The sequence below is a fragment of the Dipodomys merriami genome, unplaced genomic scaffold, assembly GCF_024711535.1.
Source record: "Dipodomys merriami isolate MVZ:Mamm:240054 unplaced genomic scaffold, mDipMer1.0.p SCAF_9, whole genome shotgun sequence".
In the NCBI taxonomy this organism is placed as follows: domain Eukaryota; kingdom Metazoa; phylum Chordata; class Mammalia; order Rodentia; family Heteromyidae; genus Dipodomys; species Dipodomys merriami.
This window is the reverse complement of record NW_027206512.1, coordinates 63,223,808-63,241,953: the sequence shown is the minus strand read 5'-3', so window position 1 is coordinate 63,241,953 and position 18,146 is coordinate 63,223,808. Positions and strand designations below refer to the sequence as shown.

The window sequence follows — 18,146 nt, the reverse complement described above, 5'->3', positions numbered from 1 at the left end:
AGTCTGGGCATGGGCGATGGGAGAGAGCCCCGCCCGGGACCCAGCCAGCCCTGCCTCTGTGCTTATGGATTCAACATGGATGGCAGCCCTGGAGCATGGTGTGTGTTTTGGGGGGGAGGGTATTGGGCAGAAGAAGGCAGGCTGGCTGGACGTGGAACAGGATGAACGCCATAGCCACTGTCCCTCCAGTTGATGCCTGTCTTTCCTTCCCAACAAGTCACTGAGCCCCGTGGACCCGTGGCCTGGGCTGGTGCCCGGCTGTCACTGGACCCCAGATAGGGGTGCTGTGCCATGTGGGGAGTCAGTCTGTCAGCTGGGACCATGCTGTGTGACCCAGGGCGCGGGCCCTGTCACCTGGTGTCACTCAGGCAGTAGGACCACTCCAGAATGTCTGCTCAACAAAAACCCCTGTCCTCAGGGGTCCTGCTGGCGGAGGGCGGAGGGGAGGCAGCAGGCCGCTCAGGTGGCGCGTGGCGGCTCGCCAGGCTGTGTGTGTGTGTGTGTGGCAGGTGTTTGTACATCTGGACCACCTGTCCTACAAGCCTTCCACCTGTATTCTGCCTAGTCCATCCACGGAGGCCAGTGGAATGTTCTAGCAGAATACTTCTGTCTCCTAGCCCTTTAATCAGATTCACTTACTTTTTCTTTTTGTGTGGTCCTAGGGCTTGAACTCAGGGCCTGAGCCCTTAGCTTTTTTGCTCCAGGTGCTCTACAAAAACACAGCTCCACTTCTGGCTTTTTGGTGGCTAACTGGAGATAGTAAGAGTCTCATGGACTTCCATCCCGGGCTGGCTTTGAACCTCGATCCTTGGATCTCAGCTTCCTGAGTAGCTAGGATTGCAGGTGTAGCCACTGGTGCCTGGCTTATCTTTTAAAGTGTAGATTTACAGTACTTCCCTGCTTTATGGTAGATTTCACTTTGGAGCATTTAGTTAAGGGAAGTTTGCGGTTCAGGGGAGCCTCGGAGTGTGGGGCTTCCCTCCCTGTGCGTGCCCTGTGACCTGGCATCTCCTGTGTCCCCAGCTGGAGGCTGAGGCCGTGTTCCGGGCGATCACCATCGCAGGCCGCATCAACTGCCCTGTGTACATCACCAAGGTGATGAGCAAGAGTGCAGCAGACATCATCGCCCTGGCCAGGAAGAAGGGTATGGGTGCCCTGGGCTCCAGCCTCTAACCACTCGGGTTAAAGGCTAGGGTCATGGGCCTCCAGCAGTCGGGGTCTCTGCCCACTCAGTGCGGAGGCGTGGGAGGGGCTGGGGCCGGTGCCTGGCGGGCTGGAGAGCAGGTGGCGTGGGTCAGAGCGCCATGCAGGGTCAGCTCTGGGTTGGAGGCCAGGGAGGCACTGTCGTGCAGCCCCAGCCTCGGCTTCCTGGAGGCCTTGGTGGAGGCTGTGTGGTCTGACGAGCTCTGTGGGCTTGGGAGCCTCTCCCAGGTTTCAACCCAGGCTGATGGCCTATGAGCAGCGCCAGGCCCAGTGCTGTCACATGGGGGTGGAGTCAGGACAGGCCCAGTGCTGTCACATGGGGGTGGAGTCAGGACAGGCCCAGTGCTGTCATGGGGTGGAGTCAGGACAGGGTCAGTGCTGTCATGGGGTGGAGTCAGGACAGGGTCAGTGCTGTCATGGGGTGGAGTCAGGACAGGGTCAGTGCTGTCATGGGGTGGAGTCAGGACAGGGTCAGTGCAGGGGGGTGGAGTCAGGACAGGGTCAGTGCTGTCATGGGGGCATGGAATCATGGTGGGCACACCACAGTGAAGCTGTAGCCACAGAGCAAAGTCCTGCCTGCAGCTGGCTAAGCATGCTGGCCCTTTGTCTCCCCAGGGCCCCTCGTTTTGGGGGAGCCCATTGCGGCCAGCCTGGGGACGGACGGCACGCACTACTGGAGCAAGAACTGGGCCAAGGCGGCGGCGTTCATCACCTCCCCTCCTCTGAGCCCAGACCCCACCACACCGGATCACCTGACCTCCCTGCTGGCCTGGTGAGCGCCGTAGGACAGGGGGTGGGGGGTGGGGGGGATGATGAGGCTGGAGGTGGGCTGGCACACGCAGGATTGGGGGTGAGAAGCTGGGACCCAATCCTGGCTGCCCCACCGCCCACCCCTGTCCCGGCCTGTCCCCCTCAGCTTCTCACGGCCCCTTCTCAGTGCCCCTCGCAGTCTGCAGAGGGCAGAAGGTGTCTGGTGTGAGTTGGGTGTAGGAAACCATCCCAGGAGCAGGCGCTGGCTGGCACCTGGCCGCTTCAGTCCCTTCCTCCCAGTGGCCAGGCGGAGGGAGGAAGGCTTTGCCCGACGAGAGGGGGTTCTGGGAGTGGAGGCCGGTGCCCGGCTGGACCCTGCGGTCAAGAGCAGGTTCCTGAGCCAGGGGAGTCCACCTTCCAAGCCGCCCCATGCTGGGCACACAGCCCCGCCCGGGCTGCTGGCTGAAGTCCTGGTGTACATTCTCTGTCCTCAGCACTGAGCCCGCCTTGTCTTTGTCCCTTTCAGTGGAGACCTGCAGGTCACAGGCAGCGGCCACTGTCCCTACAGCACTGCACAGAAGGCCGTGGGCAAGGACAACTTCACTCTGATCCCCGAGGGCGTCAACGGCGTGGAGGAGCGGATGACCGTCGTCTGGGACAAGGCGGTGGTGAGTTGGTCCTGCCTCTTTTCTAGAACATTCTAGAAACATCCCTCCTGGCCCATCACGGCCAGTGGATTTTGCACTCGGGACTCTTCAGTCTTCGTTACTGGCGGCGGAGGTGGATTCTCAGGAGAGGGCAGCCGCAGCGTGTGCCACGGGCCTCGGTGTGCCAGGCTCTTCATTCTCTGGGAACCGTGTTTTAATTCCTGTGGAGATGGCTGTGTGTGCACACATGTGTGTGCACACGTGTGTGTGAGCATTTCGCAGCTGAGGTGTGAGGTAGACTGAGAGAACTCCACATCATTGTGACGGCTGACCTCAAGCTGGAGGGATTTTTGTGGGGAGGGGCTTGGACTTAGGGCCTGAGCACTGTCCCTGGGCTTCTTTTGCTCAAGGCTAACACCCTACCACTTGAGCCACAGTGCTACTTCTAGGTTTATTGTTGTTGGGGTGTTTTGGGGGTTTTTTGGGTGGTTTATTGGAGTTTCACAGACTTTCCTGCCCACGTTGGCTTTGAACCATGGTCCTCAGATCTCAGCCTCCTGAGTAGCTGGGATTACATTACAGGCGTGAGCCACCAGCGCCTGGCTTAAGCTGGAGGTTTTCCTTCCTGTGAAGCTTGGGCCGGTGAACCTGGCTTGTGCCAACATCACCAGCTGCGGTTCCTTTACCCTGTGCAGCCAGGAGAGGGGAGGATGTGCAGAACCCTCCTGCCCCCCCCCCCCCCCCCGCCTCTCCCCAGCCCGCTCTGGCCCTGGTGCCCTCTCAAACTCTGGCTTTGCCCTCAGGCCACAGGCAAAATGGATGAGAACCAGTTTGTAGCCGTCACCAGCACCAACGCAGCCAAGATCTTTAACCTGTACCCAAGGAAAGGCCGGATTGCGGTAGGCTCCGACGCTGACGTGGTCATCTGGGACCCTGACCGGGTGAAGACCATAACGGCCAAGAGTCACAAGTCGGTGAGTCCCCAGTTGCACGCGCAGCTTCCTTCCCGATTGCTTTGTCGCGTCTTTCTGTCTCTCCTGCTGTTAGCATCTGTAGTTACCTGGGGCAGGCAGGGGTCATGGCACACCTCCACCGTGTGTGCATACGGACGTGTGCATACGTATGACGTGTCCTGGGCACACTTGCCCCTCCGTGCTCTCCCTCACGCCTCTCCTCCTGAAGCAGTCTCAGCAGCCTTCATGGTTCTGTTCTCGGCATCTTCGCCATCATTTTAGAGGCTTGTGGGTAAAACGGCTGGTGGGTTTCCGCCGCTGCAGTCTGGCCTGAGGCAGGCATTGTGACACCGAGATGTGAAGGGCTCTGGCAGCTCACCAGCCACCCGCATGCCGCCGCGCCTTCCTTCCTAGCCACCTGACGCTCCCCGGAGAGCCTGCTTTCACTACCACACTGGATGGGATTCACTGGGAGTTTGGTGTGTGTGTCTGCGTGTGTCCATGGGTCCATACTGGGGCTTGAAATCAGGGCTTGAGTGCTGACCCTTAGCTTTTTTGCTCAAGGCCGGTGCTCGGCCAGTTGAGCCACAGCTCCACCTCGGGCTCTTTGGTGGTTAATTGGAGATGAGTCTTGATGATTTGTCTGCCTGGGTTGGGTTTGAATCGTGATCCTCAGATGCCAGCTTCCTGAGTGGCTGGGACTGCAGGCGCTGTGGGCACTGCAGGGGTCTGGGGAGCATCTTTTTATGAGACTGGCAGCCATCTACTGTGCCTTTGTGCCCTGTTGTTCCTCATGTTAGCATCAGCAGTAACCCAGGGCACTGCCCCCTGCTGGAGAGCATAGGTACGGCATGGCTCTCCTCCCTTCTGCCCGGGAGGCAACTGGTCTGAACGTCTGGGAAAATAGTTCTCTGGTGTGCTGCAGTGCTTTGAGGAAGGCCATGACCTCTGACCCGGCCTTTGACCTTAGAAAGCTGTTCCCCAAAAAAGAGGAGAGAAGACACAAAAATGTCCCAGCTGACACACTGTTCTTGTGGCGGATACCCAGAGCAGTCTCGACTCATTGGTGGATTTACCACACTGAGTTTTGCCATGTATAGTGTAGATAAGTACATACCAAAGGAAAATCCAAACACAGACACCAGTGGCTCACATCTGTAGCCCTAGCTACTCAGGAGGCTGAGATCTGAGGATCAATATTTGAAGTTATCCAAATGTAGGAGACTCTTAACTCCAATTAACCAGCCAAAAGCCAGAAGTGAAGGTGTGATTCCAGTGGTGGAGCACCAGCCATGAGCACAAAAGCCAAGTGAGAGCCCAGGACCCTGAGCACAAGCCCCAGTGCCGGCACAGAAGGAAAAACCAATCCCTGTATGTTAGGGGCTTGACCAAATGATGTTATGTGAACTATGTGAAGTGTGCACGCAATTGCGTATTGCATATCACTATCATCTGTAATCCCCTGTGCACTAGGCAGCTCAGTACCAATGAGCTCTCAGTTCCGCATTCCTGTAAGTCAATTGTTAAGTCATCGTGCCATCTGACCCTCATGTTGGGTCACTGTCTCCCAGAAAAGCAAATGGTGCCTAGCCACAGCCAGGTCAGAGCGGGTGTGGCCGGCTGGGGTGGTAAGGTGACCGCTGTAGACTTGCGAAGGCAGCCTGTCTTCGGCGGAAGTTGGGCAGTGTGGTGGGACTGGTAAATCAAGCACCCGCAGCATTGGAGGGTGGTACCGGGGGACAGCAGTAGCATGTGTATCCATGGAGATGGCCCGCAGGGAGACAGGCGCTCCTTACAACACTCAGTGGAATACTACCCAGTCCTTAAAAGGAAGCTTTCAGAGGAGAAAACCCAGCACCCGCTCGGGCCAAGCACAGGCGTGCCCGCTGCGCGCAGCGTGGCGTGTGCCGGGGAGAGCGAGGGTTGAGTGGAGTAAAGCCGGGTTCGTGGCCCGCAGGCCGTGGAGTACAACATCTTCGAGGGCATGGAGTGCCACGGCTCACCGCTAGCCGTCATCAGCCAGGGCAAGGTCGTCTTCGAGGATGGGAACATCAGCGTCAGCAAGGGCACCGGCCGCTTCATCCCGCGCAAGCCTTTCCCCGAGTTCCTTTACCAGCGCGTCAAGATCAGGAACAAGGTGAGTGGGGCCGCGGGGTCCCGCGCCCTTTCTCAGAGACTCGGGGTCTGCCCAGCTGCCTGCCCCCATTCATCGGCCAAGAGGTCAGATGTGTCGGGACAGGCCTGCGGGCTGCTGGCTGCGGGACCTGGATGGCGGTGGGCACAGGAGGGCCGTGGAGGGTGGTCAGCGAGCCGCCCTGGGCTGGCTGGAGCCCCTCTGCCCCACGCCGGGGCACGGGGTCTCCTCCCGCTCAGAGCTGGGGCAGTCTCGGCCACACCTGCTCGGGGCCCCTCAGGCCCGGCCGGCGGGCTAGATGGGTGCCCTGGCCCCGGTCCTCTGGTGGACGGGTGCCTGCCCAGCTCCTGGCCCTGCTCCGCCCCGTCTTCTGCTCTGAGATGGCCGCCCTGGCTCGGGAGGTCCTGGCAGAGGCGGGCACAGGCCTGGCTGCGTGTGTCCATTGTGTGTGTTCACGCTGTTCACACCACTGATGCAGACGCGTCCAGACCCCTGCCCGGCCGGCAGCTCCAGGTCAGACACCCAGTGGGGCGCAAAGCTTCCCATCTCGGGTGGGAACGGGGCGCAGGCCTGGGCTGAGGTGCAGTGGGGGTGGGGTGGGACTTGAGGGGGCCCCGCCCACCAAGAGGCACTGGCTCCCCCTGGGCAGGCTTCACCGGGTCAGCCGGCCTGGGCCTGACGCCGGCTCGCGCAGGGCTCAGGCTGTGAGGAGCAGAGCCGACACCCCCCCCCCACACACACAGCAAGCAGGCCGGGCAGGGAGAGGCCGGCCAGATCCACCTCGGGTCAGCTTGAGCTTGGGGGCAAGGGAAGGGGTTTGGCTGAAAGCCGGAAGCAGGGTGGTGGGTGGTGAGGACACGGGTGGGGGAGCAGACTGTGCACAGGAAGAAGGGGAACGCTGGGCGGAGGTGCTGGGTTCTGGAGCCTGGCGCTGAGGAGAGCGCAGATGACAGACAGCGCACCGGCCTGACCCCCTCGGCCTGGCGGAGCCTGCGCTCCAGCCCGGGCGGCGTCCTGAGGCCTCTGCCTGCAGGCCCAGTCAGCGTTCCTCCCCAGCACCTCCACCACCCCAAAGTCTGTGTCCTCTGCGAGAACGTGGAGAAGAGGACAGGGCACCTGTGCAGCCACTGGACTAGGGACTGGATTTGGGTCCTTCAAGAAGCTGTGTGTGTGTGCACACACGCGCGCGTGCATGTATCAGTGCACATATTATGAGTGTGTGCAGGAGTGGTTTGTGTGTGTGATAGGTCTTGTGTGTGGATTGCATGCTTCCATGTGTGCAGGAGACCTCCACACCCCCTTATCCATAGCTTTGCTGGGAAGCACACCCATGCACACGCGTGTGCACACACAGCACGGATCACCCCCTTCCTCCCTCTGTCTAGGTTTCTGGATTGCACGGGGTTTCCAGGGGCATGTATGACGGTCCTGTGTATGAGGTGCCAGCTACGCCCAAATACGCAACGCCCGCCCCTTCTGCCAAATCCTCGCCTTCCAAACACCAGCCCCCGCCCATCAGGAACCTCCACCAGTCCAACTTCAGCTTATCAGGTAGGCGGGAGGCGCCTCGGGCCGCACCCCAGGCCCCGCTCAGGCCCGAGAAGACAGAGGGGGTGAGGGCGAGGCGCCCAGGGAGCCCGTCCCAGCTACGTGTCGGGGGTCACAGTACAGAGTCCTGCGTGTTGATTCCTAACGGCGGCTTGCAGGTCTGCACCCCTGTGTCCCTGAAGCTGAGCTGGACCTGAGCACCAGGCAGGGACCACTGCCATTTGCTGGCAAACATTCTTCCGGGTCATCGGCGGAGGCCCTGGTGGCCGAAGCACTTCTGTCATATGGATTTTGATTTAGCCTCCCCTACCTGTGTACTGTGGGGTTATTGCCCTAGACTGGAAGCCAAGGAAGGAACCATGAAATTTGGTGTCAGCCAAAATCCCGTAAGGCTCGAGTCTCATGCCTGCAATGCCTCAGATGGCCACCTGAGGGCAGGCATGCGCCCTTAGAGCAGGACAGATGTTCTTGAGGGACAGATAGATAGATGGTGAATAGTTGGGCTTTGTGAGCCACAGGGCAGAGTCTAGATGTTACAGCCTCAAAATGCCATCATTTTAAATAAGGTGAAACTGTCCTGAGCCCGTACACAGTAAGGCACTGGGCCAGTGTTGGCCAGCAGGTCACCGCTCACCAGTTCCCGTTGGGAAAGGTGACGTCCTGGGTGGTGTGGGGAAAGGCACAGAGAGCCAGGATGTGTTCATTGGTTTGAACTGGGGGTTCTCTGCCAATGGAGCAGTCTGGGTTCTGTGCTGAGAAGAGCTACCAGGGGTGGGGTGGGGAATGGGGAGCACACTGGCCACTCAGGAGTTTGCAGATGGGACTCAGGTTAGGGGACTTACCACCGAAGAGCGGGCTGGGCACTGGTGGCTCACGCCTGTAATCCTTCTTATTCAAGAGTCTGGGATCTGAAGATCACAGTTCAAAGCCATCATGGGCAGGAAAAGTCTGTGAGACCTTTTCTTATCTCCGATTAACCTGCAAAAAGTCAGAAGTGGCTCTGTGGCCCAACTGGTCGAGCACTAGCTTTGAGCAAAAGCAGCTCAGAGACAGCACCCAGGCCCCCAGTTCAAGCAGGACTGGTGCGCAGGTGCACGCACACACACACACACACAGACACACACACACACACACACACACACACACACACACACACAGAGAACGCCAAGTTATGCACAAAGCTGCAGGAAGCAGACCCCGTGGGCTGAGGGACACTGGAAAGTGGGGGTCCCTGGGGGGGCAGGCAGGCTTTCTGGGTGAACCCGGGAACCATGGTGAGGAAGATGCATTGTGGGCATTGGAGGATGGTGCCGGCACCACATCCACAAATGAGCAGCAGCATCTTCTCCTCCAGGTGCCCAGATAGATGACAACAACCCCAGGCGCACCGGCCATCGCATCGTGGCGCCCCCTGGTGGCCGCTCCAACATCACCAGCCTCGGTTGACCATGGGTTGAACGGATGCACTGAGTGAAGGATTCTGGGAATAATGTCCATTCCTTTTTCCTGTGTTTTTGAAAGCCACGGTTTTAGTTGGTACTGATGGGGGAGGGGGGTTGAATGATGCCCCCTCCTTTTCTGCTTAGGAAGAAGTGGTACTAGTGTGGTGTGTTTGCTTGGAAGTCCTTTGCCCGTTGTGTGTGCTCACGCCAACTCCACCTCAGAGCATGGTGTCTCCATTCCCCTGTGAACCACGGGTTTCACACCGTCCTTCCTGTCCCTCCACCTCTGCCTCCAGTGGCTCCATGATCCTCTGAGCGGTGGTTCCTTGGCACCGTAGGTGTTATAGAGTACGAGATGCATGCCCCTAAGTTATGTGTGTGAGTCCGCGCGCGTCCGAGGACACTGCCCACGGCCAAGACACGATGCCAACACCTCAAGCCCCTGGGGACCGTTTCCACACTAGCAGTCCCATGTTTACCCCGCCCGCCCCACTCCATCTTCACTAGAAAGAGGCCCCCTCCACCGCACCCCTCCCCACTGCCAGCTGGGAGTACTCAGGAGGGCAGGGAGGCGCTGGACGGGGCCGCAGACGGCCGCCATCTGCGTCCTGGGTCAGACACCCGGGCTCTGTGGCACTAGAAACTTCACCATGATGTCTTTCCCGTGTTGTGTGTGTGTGTGTCCTAGACCCACACAGAAAGGGGGTCTCCTTCCATCCCCACTTAGGGCTGTGGACGGTGGGCTGACGGCTGCTGCAGGCCACCGGAGTCCTGGCCCCTCCGAGGAGGACAGCCAGGTTTTTAACGTTTTGTACAGTTCGCCTTTGTAATCACCCCATTTTTACTTAATGACTGATTTGTTTGTGGCTCTTATTTCTGAACTCAAAAGCTTGTGAAAAAAATAAAAAAGAAACTGCCCGCTCACCTGACTGTGCTTTCATCGGGAAGGCCAAACGCTTCCCCAGCCTGCGACAACCCGGCCAGAAGACCAGAGGCAGGCTCCTGAGCCCAGGAAGGTCAAGGCCAGACTCAGAGACCCACAGGGGGCAAGATGAAGGGGGGATGCCAGTGGGTTTTTGGGAGAGAGGCTAGTATTGGGTGACCTGGCCAATCCTGGTGGCTGGGGGGAGGACATGTTGTACATTTACACCACACCCGCCACCCACAGAGGGCTCAGGCCACCACGCAGGGACCTCCACACAGGCCATGTTCCCAGAGTTCTGTATAAAGCCGGACTTCCATGGGAGGCCACAGACATGTGAAATGCTCCAAGTGGCCCACAGAGGGCGCTGAGGGCCAGCCCTGGGACATAGCCCTGCAGGCCCACAAGGAGGTTTTGCGAGAGTGCTGGCAGTGTCTACTTGACGTTGCATTGGGCTTCTGGCTTTGCCTGGAAAGGGCACAGGCTCACTGCGGTCCGTGGAAGATGCCCCATGGGCACTGGGTAATGGCAGAGACCTGGCCTTGGGCAGGATGGAGCAACACTGCTGAGCAAAGCAGAGTGCCTTGTGATGCAGAGTAGCTAGGACCACACGAGGTGACGCCAAAGTAACGGGTTTATTCAGGAGTGTGTGGTGATCTGTCATCCCCGATCACGGGTGGGTTCCAGGAGCCTTCAGGGGTCACGGAATCATGTGCCCTTTGAACCTAGTCCCTGAGCCACAGGGAGGGCACGGTGTCGCTGGTGAGGCGTCCACACCGCCACACACCCTGAGCTCCGAGCTGCCAGTCTGTACCACGCACGGCTCTCACGCTGTCTCCCCGTCCCTGTCCCCTGGCTCTATTGGGTCTGATGCAAAAGATACTCCCATCTCGTTGTGGGCGGTTTTACATCCCAAACCAGCCATGCATCTCCCTCGTGACAGTGCTGGGGCCGAGGGCCCTGGTGTGGGCCCCTGCAGGGAAAGCCTGCCTTAGCTGGGCCGCATGGGGCTGCTGTGGAAGCTTCTAGATGTTCGCATCCTCCATCAGGAAAGGCTCTCTGGGCCGGCTCTGGGGTAGGGCTGGGGCCATGGGAAAGGCTCTGGTCCCCAGGGACACCCAAAGGCTGGGTGTTGTGTCCCCAAGTCCCCTGGGGAGAGGACTCAGGTCACCCAATGGGGTCTGAGTGCTGGCAGGCCGGCCGTGCTGGGAGCACTGTGACACGGGTGCCAGGGCACGGGGGGGGCACCTGTGAGGGGAGACCCCAGCGGTGCCACATCCCCGCCGGGAGCGAAGAGCAGAGGGCTCAGGGCCGTTTCCAGAGACCTCCAGCTGGGGACAGCGAGGTCTGGCAGCAGGGGCACGGGTGGGCCAGGGAAGGGACACTCAGGAGGAAGGACGAGACCTGGGGAAGCAGCACCCGGTAGCCCCAGCACCGGTCCCTGGCAGCTGGCTGCTGACTCCGTTCCCAGTCCCCGGCACCACCGGCCGCCTCCGGGAGCAGCTCCGCAGGCCGCCACAAGGGGCGCTGCGCACGGCAGACGGGCGCGGCCCGGGCCTTGAGCTACAGGTTGCTTCTCTTCTTCAACAACTTCCCTGCGTCCTCCCTGGCCCCTGCTTCGCCTTCTTGCAGACCCGGCCTTGTGCTGCATAAGACATAGAAGAAAGAAAGGCAGGGGTTAGAGCTGGGCCGTGGAGGCCGTGGGGTGACCCGGCAGCAACAGGACACCAGAACAAGGTCATGAAGCAAACGCCCATGTCCCTCTGCTGGGAGGGGACGGGCGGGCACCGGGGCGGGAGGCACCGAGGACCCGCCGGCCCCCAGCGAGGAGACCACAGCCAATAACCCTCGGGTTACTGATGGGACTCGGACTGGGACAGCCACGCGGCCCCTGCGGAGACCGCGCGGTGCACCGCCCATCCAGGCTGCAAGCAGCTGGTGGTGCGGGAGTCCGTCTCCTGCCCGAGGTGGGCACGGTGTGGGTCAGGAGTTGGTGTGTGTATGTGGGGGGGGGGGTCCTTGTACCTGAGTGAAGCTGAGGCGCGGTCCCCCGAGGCGGGGCCTCCATCGCTGGGCGGCCCCGGGTCCCCTCTCTCCTGGGGCGGGGTCTTCCTCCTTTTGGTCCTCCCCGGCTTCTCTGGGGACGACAGGCGGGTGCGGGCATGGCTGAGTTGAGGCAATGGCTCAGCCTCACTGCGACTCTGCCCCCCTCACCGAGGAGGACACAGGCCCCGGGAGGACGCGCTCGCGGGTCAGGAGTCTCTGTGTGTCTGAGGCAGCAACACACAGGACCCTGGGAAACTGAGGCAGAGCCCAGACACCATCCATCTCAGCTTCAAAGATCTGCAGCCCCTCCTCGCCCTCCTGCCCATCCCCCATCATTCCCTTCTGCCAGCGGGGGCCCCTGTGCAGTGACCGGGCCACCGGCAGAGGAGGAGGACACACCGCCCGTCTCCGCAGACACAGGACTACAACTGGGGTGAGAGCCGCGGAGCCGGGGCCCAGCGTCCTGCCTGAGCCTGCCCACCTCCCCAAAGGGCAGCGCAGGGCAGCCCAGAGAGGCTCAGGACAATCCCTAAGGCCACACGGCTCGTTAGAAGTGGGCCTGGGGTTCGAACCTGTGGCGCTCCGTGCAGAGCGCCTCCCGCTGCGGCACCCGGGCCGAGACTCACCTGGCACCCCGCGCTTACTGTTGAGCGGCCTGTGCTCAGCCAGGGGCACGCGGGCCAAGGCCGCCAGCTCGGAGGTGAAGATCTGCTCTGCTTCCTGGTGAGTGAATGACAGGATCAACTGCGGGTTCGCATCCCGTGAGCCCCTCCAGGGCTCGGTGGACGCTGTCAGGAGGCACAGGGGAAAGCAGCTGCCGGGGAACCGTGGTCCCCTCACTGGCCAACAGCCCTGTCTACACGTGAGAAACTGAGCAGGAGGCCTGGCCCCCGGCCCAGACCAGGGCCCTCCTACTTCCACAGGGCTGAACACGTGGCTGCCGTTTATTAGTCTATCCAGACAGGCCTGGGGTCCCAGACTTCCTACTGTGGGATGGGGGGGGCGTAATGTCACCTCTACAAGCCTCAGTTTCCCCACCTGTAACTTCCCATTGGTTGCTGGTCAGTTCAGCAACTTGTCTGCAATCAACCTGCAGACAGGGAGTGCCGAAGGCCACCACAGTGTGGTGCCACCCCCACAGGGTCAAAGGTCAAAGGTGAAGGATAACACCCTGCTCTCTCACACCTGTTCTGGAGTCATCTTTTGTTCTGGGGAAGCCACTCTGTATTAGAGCCATAGTTTGGCTTTCTCAGGGCCAGGGGTTGAGCTCAGGGCTTCGGGAGCCTGCTAGGCAAGTGCTCTGTGAACCGACCCACACCCCAGCCCTTTTGCTCCACGGCTTGTTTTTCAGATCCAGTCTCACCCTGACTTCGCTCAGCCTAGTCTTGAACAGGGATCCTCCAACTTCTACCTTCTGAATGGCTGGGATTACAGACCTGCACTACGGTGCCTGCCCACATCATCCGCTCTCACACAGAGGAGATCCGAGTCTCCTGTGTGCTGCAGGTGAGGTGCCAGGCTCGATCCCACCAGCGAGGACAGCCCTGACACCCCAGGCCTCTGGGAAGGGCGCAGCTGCTGCGGCATCAACGGACACGCAGCCCGAGGAGCTCGCAGGGACAGGGGAGTGCAGGGCTGCGGGTCGGGGAGGCACACAGGGCCCTCCCGGGGGCCGTGAACACGAGTACGCCCTCTGTTTCCACCCGGGTAGCTACGGCGGCACCTGCAGCTGGGTCTCCAGCTGGGCTTCCAGAAGGTCCAGGGCGCTGGCCTTGCGCCTCTGCGCGTCCAGGCGGCTGTGCGGGGACACCGTGAACTGGGCCAGGAACGCCTTCTGCCGCCTCAGCATCCTGGAGGGGGGAGGGGACGGCTGGGGGCCCAGGGCCTGGGCTTGCTGGGTGGAGGGGAGTGCTGGTGGGACACGCTGAACACTCAGAGGACTGCGGCCACACTGCAGGGTACCGCAGCCGCGTGTGCACAGGGCACAGCCGAGCCCGGCCCGAGGCTGCCCCACCCTGAAACATGGCAGGCGGGCGGGGGAGCTCAGCGAACCTTCCGTGGGGCAGGGAAGTGGGGGAGGGGTAGGCTGAGAAGTGGGCTATGTGGAGACTCAGCAGCAGTGTCTGCGCACACAGTGGTATCGTGTGGTGTGGTGTGTGTGTGTGTGTGTGCGTGTGTGTGTGCGCGCACTGGGCTTGAACTCAAGCCCTGGTGCTGTCCCTGGGCTCTGTCCTCTCTCTTACTCGCTTTCCCTTCCCTAGCCACTCTGGAGCTCAGCAGATAGACCATCCAAACCCATCCACCCCGTCTCCACCTCTGCCCCACCCGCCTCCCGCCCAGCGTTCAGGATCGGCTCCCAGAAGGGCCCCCGGCGCGGAGGCTTACCTCTGCTGCACGGTCTGGGAGACCCCAGGGGCGCCACCTGCCCCACAGCTCCCCGCCTGGGGCGCGCCCGCGTCCTGCTTCCGCAGCTCGTAACCGTCTAGCCGCGCACCTGCGTGGACCCGAGAAGCAGGGCAGTCACGGTTTATGTGGGAGAATGGCCGTCAGCCTGGGGCGGGGCGGGGACACCGTGCAGGCGGCAGGGGGACTCGGGCCTCCCCAAGACACGTGGCCTGGGAGGAAGGGGGCCCGCACAGAGATGCAGGGCACGGAGAGGCGGCAAGTGCTGGCATGGACATGGGCATGGGTGCGGCCAGTGCATGGGTGTGGATGGGGCACTGGTGTGGACATGGACATGGCTGTGAATGTGGATGTGGACATGGGCGTGGAAGTGGATGTGGGCATGGGTGTGAGTGTGGTCATGGGTATGAGTAGACAAGGCTGTGTTCATGGGTATATGTAAGCAAGGCTGTGTTCATGGCTGTGGACATGGTCATGGGTGTGTACTATAGATAAGGCTGTGTTCCTGGGTATGTGTAGACAAGGCTGTGTTCATGGACGTGGTCCTGGGTGTGTGTAGACAAGGCTGTGTTTGGTCATGGGTGTGTGCAGACAAGGCTGTGTTTGGTCATGGGTGTGTGTAGACAAGGCTGTGATCATGGGTGTGTGTAGACAAGGCTGTGTGTGGTCATGGGTGTGTGTAGACAAGGCTGTTTGGTCATGGGTGTGTGTAGCCGTGGCTGTGATCATGGGTGTGTGTAGACAAGGCTGTTTGGTCATGGGTGTGTGTAGACAAGGCTGTGGTCATGGGTGTGTATAGACAAGGCTGTGTGTGGTCATGGGTGTGTGTAGCCGTGGCTGTGATCATGGGTGTGTGTAGACAAGGCTGTGTGTGTTCATGGGTGTGTGTAGACGTGGCTGTGATCATGGGTGTGTGTAGATGTGGCTGTGTTCATGGGTGTGTATAGACAAGGCTGTGGTCATGGGTGTGTGTAGCCGTGGCTGTGATCATGGGTGTGTGTAGCCGTGGCTGTGATCATGGATGTGTGTAGCCGTGGCTGTGATCATGGGTGTGTGTAGCCGTGGCTGTGATCATGGGTGTGTGTAGATATGGCTGTGATCATGGGTGTGTGTAGATGTGGCTGTGTTCATGGGTGTGTGTAGACAAGGCTGTGATCATGGGTGTGTGTAGATGTGGCTGTGTTCATGGGTGTGTGTAGCCGTGGCTGTGATCATGGGTGTGTGTAGCCGTGGCTGTGATCATGGGTGTGTGTAGACAAGGCTGTGAACATGGGTGTGTGTAGCTGTGGCTGTGTTCATGGGTGTGTGTAGCTGTGGCTGTGTTCATGGGTATGTGTAGATATGGCTGTGTTCATGGGTGTGTATAGATAAGGCTGTGTTCATGGGTGTCTGTAGATGTGGCTGTGTTCATGGGTGTGTGTAGCCGTGGCTGTGTTCATGGGTGTGTGTAGCCGTGGCTGTGTTCATGGGTGTGTGTAGATGTGGCTGTGTTCATGGGTGTGTATAGACAAGGCTGTGGTCATGGGTGTGTGTAGATATGGCTGTGAACATAGGTGTGAACGTGCACAAGAACGAGGACACCGGCATGCGTGCTCCCCTCCCCAGGGCACTGGATACCTGTCCTGGGGTCAGGCAGTCGCCTGCTGGCCCTGGTCTCAGATGATGACCTTTCCTGACCCTCCCCTGTCGGCCCGCTGCTGGTCTCCCCCGAGTCCCGTCGTGCTGTGTGCGTGTGGTCTGGTACGTGCCTCGTACCACGTACAAAAACCCTTCTTGCCCGGAAGAGCGGGTGAATAAACAGGCAAACTAGGTTCTCCAAGGTGAACCTGCCTGCACACGCGCATGCGCACTGATGCCTGCGGCTGGAACCTGGCTCTGCGCAGGCGCACCGAACCCCCACAGCAGGACCCCGCATTAGCGCAGGCGCACCGACCCCCCCCCCCCCGCGCACCTCTGCGCAGGCGCACCCCCCACCCCCCGCTCTGCGCAGGCGCACCCCCCCACCCCCCCCCCCGCTCTGCGCAGGCGCAGTACCTTGCAGGGTCTTGAGGCGCTGCAGCACGCCCTCCTCGTGGTCCCGCACGACCCTCCGGATCCGCTGCTCGTGCGCCTGCACCAGGCGGCCGACGCCGGCGCCGGTCACGTAGACGCTCTCCGCCACCGCCTCGGCCAGCGCGCTCTGCGGAGGACGACCGGAGTCCAGGTGAGGCCACCCGGCCAGGTGAGGGGCCGCCGCGCCCCGCCCTTGCGATGCAGCTGCGCCCCCGCCCTCGTGACACGGGTCAGGACGAGGCCGGCTGCGCCCCCGCCCACGTGACACGGGGTCAGGACCAGGGCGGCTGCGCCCCCGCCCACGTGACACGGGTCGGGACGAGGCCGGCTGCGCCCCCGCCCACGTGACACGGGGTCAGGACCAGGGCGGCTGCGCCCCTGCCCACGTGACACGGGGTCAGGACGAGGGCGGCTGCGCCCCTGCACAGGTGACACGGGGTCAGGACCAGGGCGGCTGCGCCCCTGCACAGGTGACACGGGGTCAGGACCAGGGCGGCTGCGCCCCTGCACAGGTGACACGGGGTCAGGACCAGGGCGGCTGCGCCCCTGCACAGGTGACACGGGGTCAGGACCAGGGCAGCTGCGCCCCTGCACAGGTGGCGCTCAGGTGACGGGCCAGTGGAGGCCTCGGTCTGGGCCTCTCGGTATCCCACGCTGAGAGCTGAAGAACTTCCTTCCTCGCCAGGCGGCCGAGCTGCAGTAACGGTGCTGTGCGTCCTCAGGCCATCTCAGCAGATCCTCCCCCTGTGCCTCAGGGAGGGCTCCAGACTCCACCCCACACTCCCGCCAGCAGCTCCCCTTTGCCCTGCCAGGGACAGGAAGTCCTTCCTCTTCTCAGCAGTCCATCGCCCAAGTGGGTATGTCCACTGCACAGCCCTCTTCCTTGACCACAGCCTTGGTGGCATCCTGTTTCTGATTGGCTGGTGTGGTGTCTCATCAATTAATATGTTTGTGCTGGGCAACTGGTACCTGCCTGTAATCCTAGCTACTTGGGGCTAAACTCTGAGGATCACAGTTCGAAGCCAGTCCAGGCAGAAAACTCTGAGAGACTCTTACCTCTAACTAACCTGCAAAAATTCAGAGGTGGAGCTGCGGCTCATGTGGTAGAGCACCAGCCTTGAGCAAAAAAGCTAATAGGAGTGCAAGCCTCTTGAGTTCTGTCTCCAGTACTGGGAGACACACACACCCCAAAACATTGCTATGGGGCTCCCATCTTTCCTACAGCCCATCTTGTATCTCTTTCAGCAAATGTCCGGTGTTAGGCCTTCTTCCTCCTGCTCTTCCCTCCCTCTGGACTCCTGGCTGGGCTGCATGAGGGCACCACGCTGCCCACCTGTCCACACTCACATGTGGTGTCCAGGCCACACGATAAGAGGCCACAATATGGCCGCTCTTGGCAGAGCCTGTGTGTGTGGTGGCTGGAGAACATTCACTCTCCAACCCCTGCTCGAAGCCTCAGAGGTGTAATACATCATCCTTCGTGCAATGAGCATCATTTTGCACTTTGATTCAGTTATTGAGCTATTGCTTGAAACAGACTCTTGCTGATTGTCAAGTTATGGGCAGTAGCCATCTGCCTCAGCTTCCCACAAAGGCTGACTCTCAGCACGGTCCACCAAGCTTTAAGATTTCTTTCATGGAGTCAGGTGCTGGTGGCTCACGCCTGTCATCCTAACTACTCAGGAGGCTGAGATCTGAGGATTGTGGTTCAAAGCCAGCCAGGGCAGGAACATCCATGAGACTTATCTCTAATGAACCACCAGAAAACTAGAAGTGAATCCACAAAAAAAAAAATCAGGGTAAAAATTAGAAATATATAGTCCATAGGTTTTACCCTTTTGAATAGTAATGGAGCTGGAGTTCAGGGTCTCTGATTGCTAGACAGATGGCCTACCCTCTGGCCACATTGCTTGCGTCCATAGCTGTTCAGTCCAGCGTGAGTTCTTTCATATGCAAGGTGGTCTGGTTGAGCGAAGGCTTTCCCACACACGCTTGTCCCTTCTAGGTGTCTCTATGTGTGTGTTTGTCCTGCCTTTGAAGGTCACC

The 18,146-nt window shown here is 60.4% G+C and overlaps 2 protein-coding genes across 8 annotated transcripts in view; one reads left to right on the top strand and one right to left on the bottom strand.

The window, feature by feature from the left end:
• The window catches only part of Crmp1 (collapsin response mediator protein 1), a 41,154-nt gene extending 31,553 nt beyond the window's left edge, over positions 1-9,601 (top strand). For all 3 annotated transcript variants that reach the window (XM_070012362.1, XM_070012363.1, XM_070012364.1), the window contains exons 8-14: positions 1,024-1,144; positions 1,819-1,975; positions 2,480-2,621; positions 3,404-3,574; positions 5,511-5,690; positions 7,073-7,238; positions 8,590-9,601. In XM_070012362.1, coding sequence (XP_069868463.1) covers positions 1,024-1,144; positions 1,819-1,975; positions 2,480-2,621; positions 3,404-3,574; positions 5,511-5,690; positions 7,073-7,238; positions 8,590-8,681 — 1,029 coding nt within the window. In that variant the 3' untranslated portion in view covers positions 8,682-9,601. The remainder of the gene's footprint in view (positions 1-1,023; positions 1,145-1,818; positions 1,976-2,479; positions 2,622-3,403; positions 3,575-5,510; positions 5,691-7,072; positions 7,239-8,589) is intronic.
• A 621-nt stretch (positions 9,602-10,222) lies between these two features.
• The window catches only part of Evc (EvC ciliary complex subunit 1), a 32,593-nt gene continuing 24,669 nt past the window's right edge, over positions 10,223-18,146 (bottom strand). For 4 of the 5 annotated variants that reach the window (XM_070012952.1, XM_070012949.1, XM_070012950.1 and 1 more), the window contains 6 exons: positions 16,083-16,227; positions 14,031-14,139; positions 13,369-13,495; positions 12,272-12,365; positions 11,625-11,736; positions 10,223-11,244 (listed from right to left, as the gene is read on the bottom strand). In XM_070012952.1, the coding sequence (XP_069869053.1) occupies positions 11,163-11,244; positions 11,625-11,736; positions 12,272-12,365; positions 13,369-13,495; positions 14,031-14,139; positions 16,083-16,227 (669 nt within the window). In that variant the 3' untranslated portion in view covers positions 10,223-11,162. The remainder of the gene's footprint in view (positions 11,245-11,624; positions 11,737-12,271; positions 12,366-13,368; positions 13,496-14,030; positions 14,140-16,082; positions 16,228-18,146) is intronic. The other variant, XM_070012951.1, reaches the window with a different exon arrangement.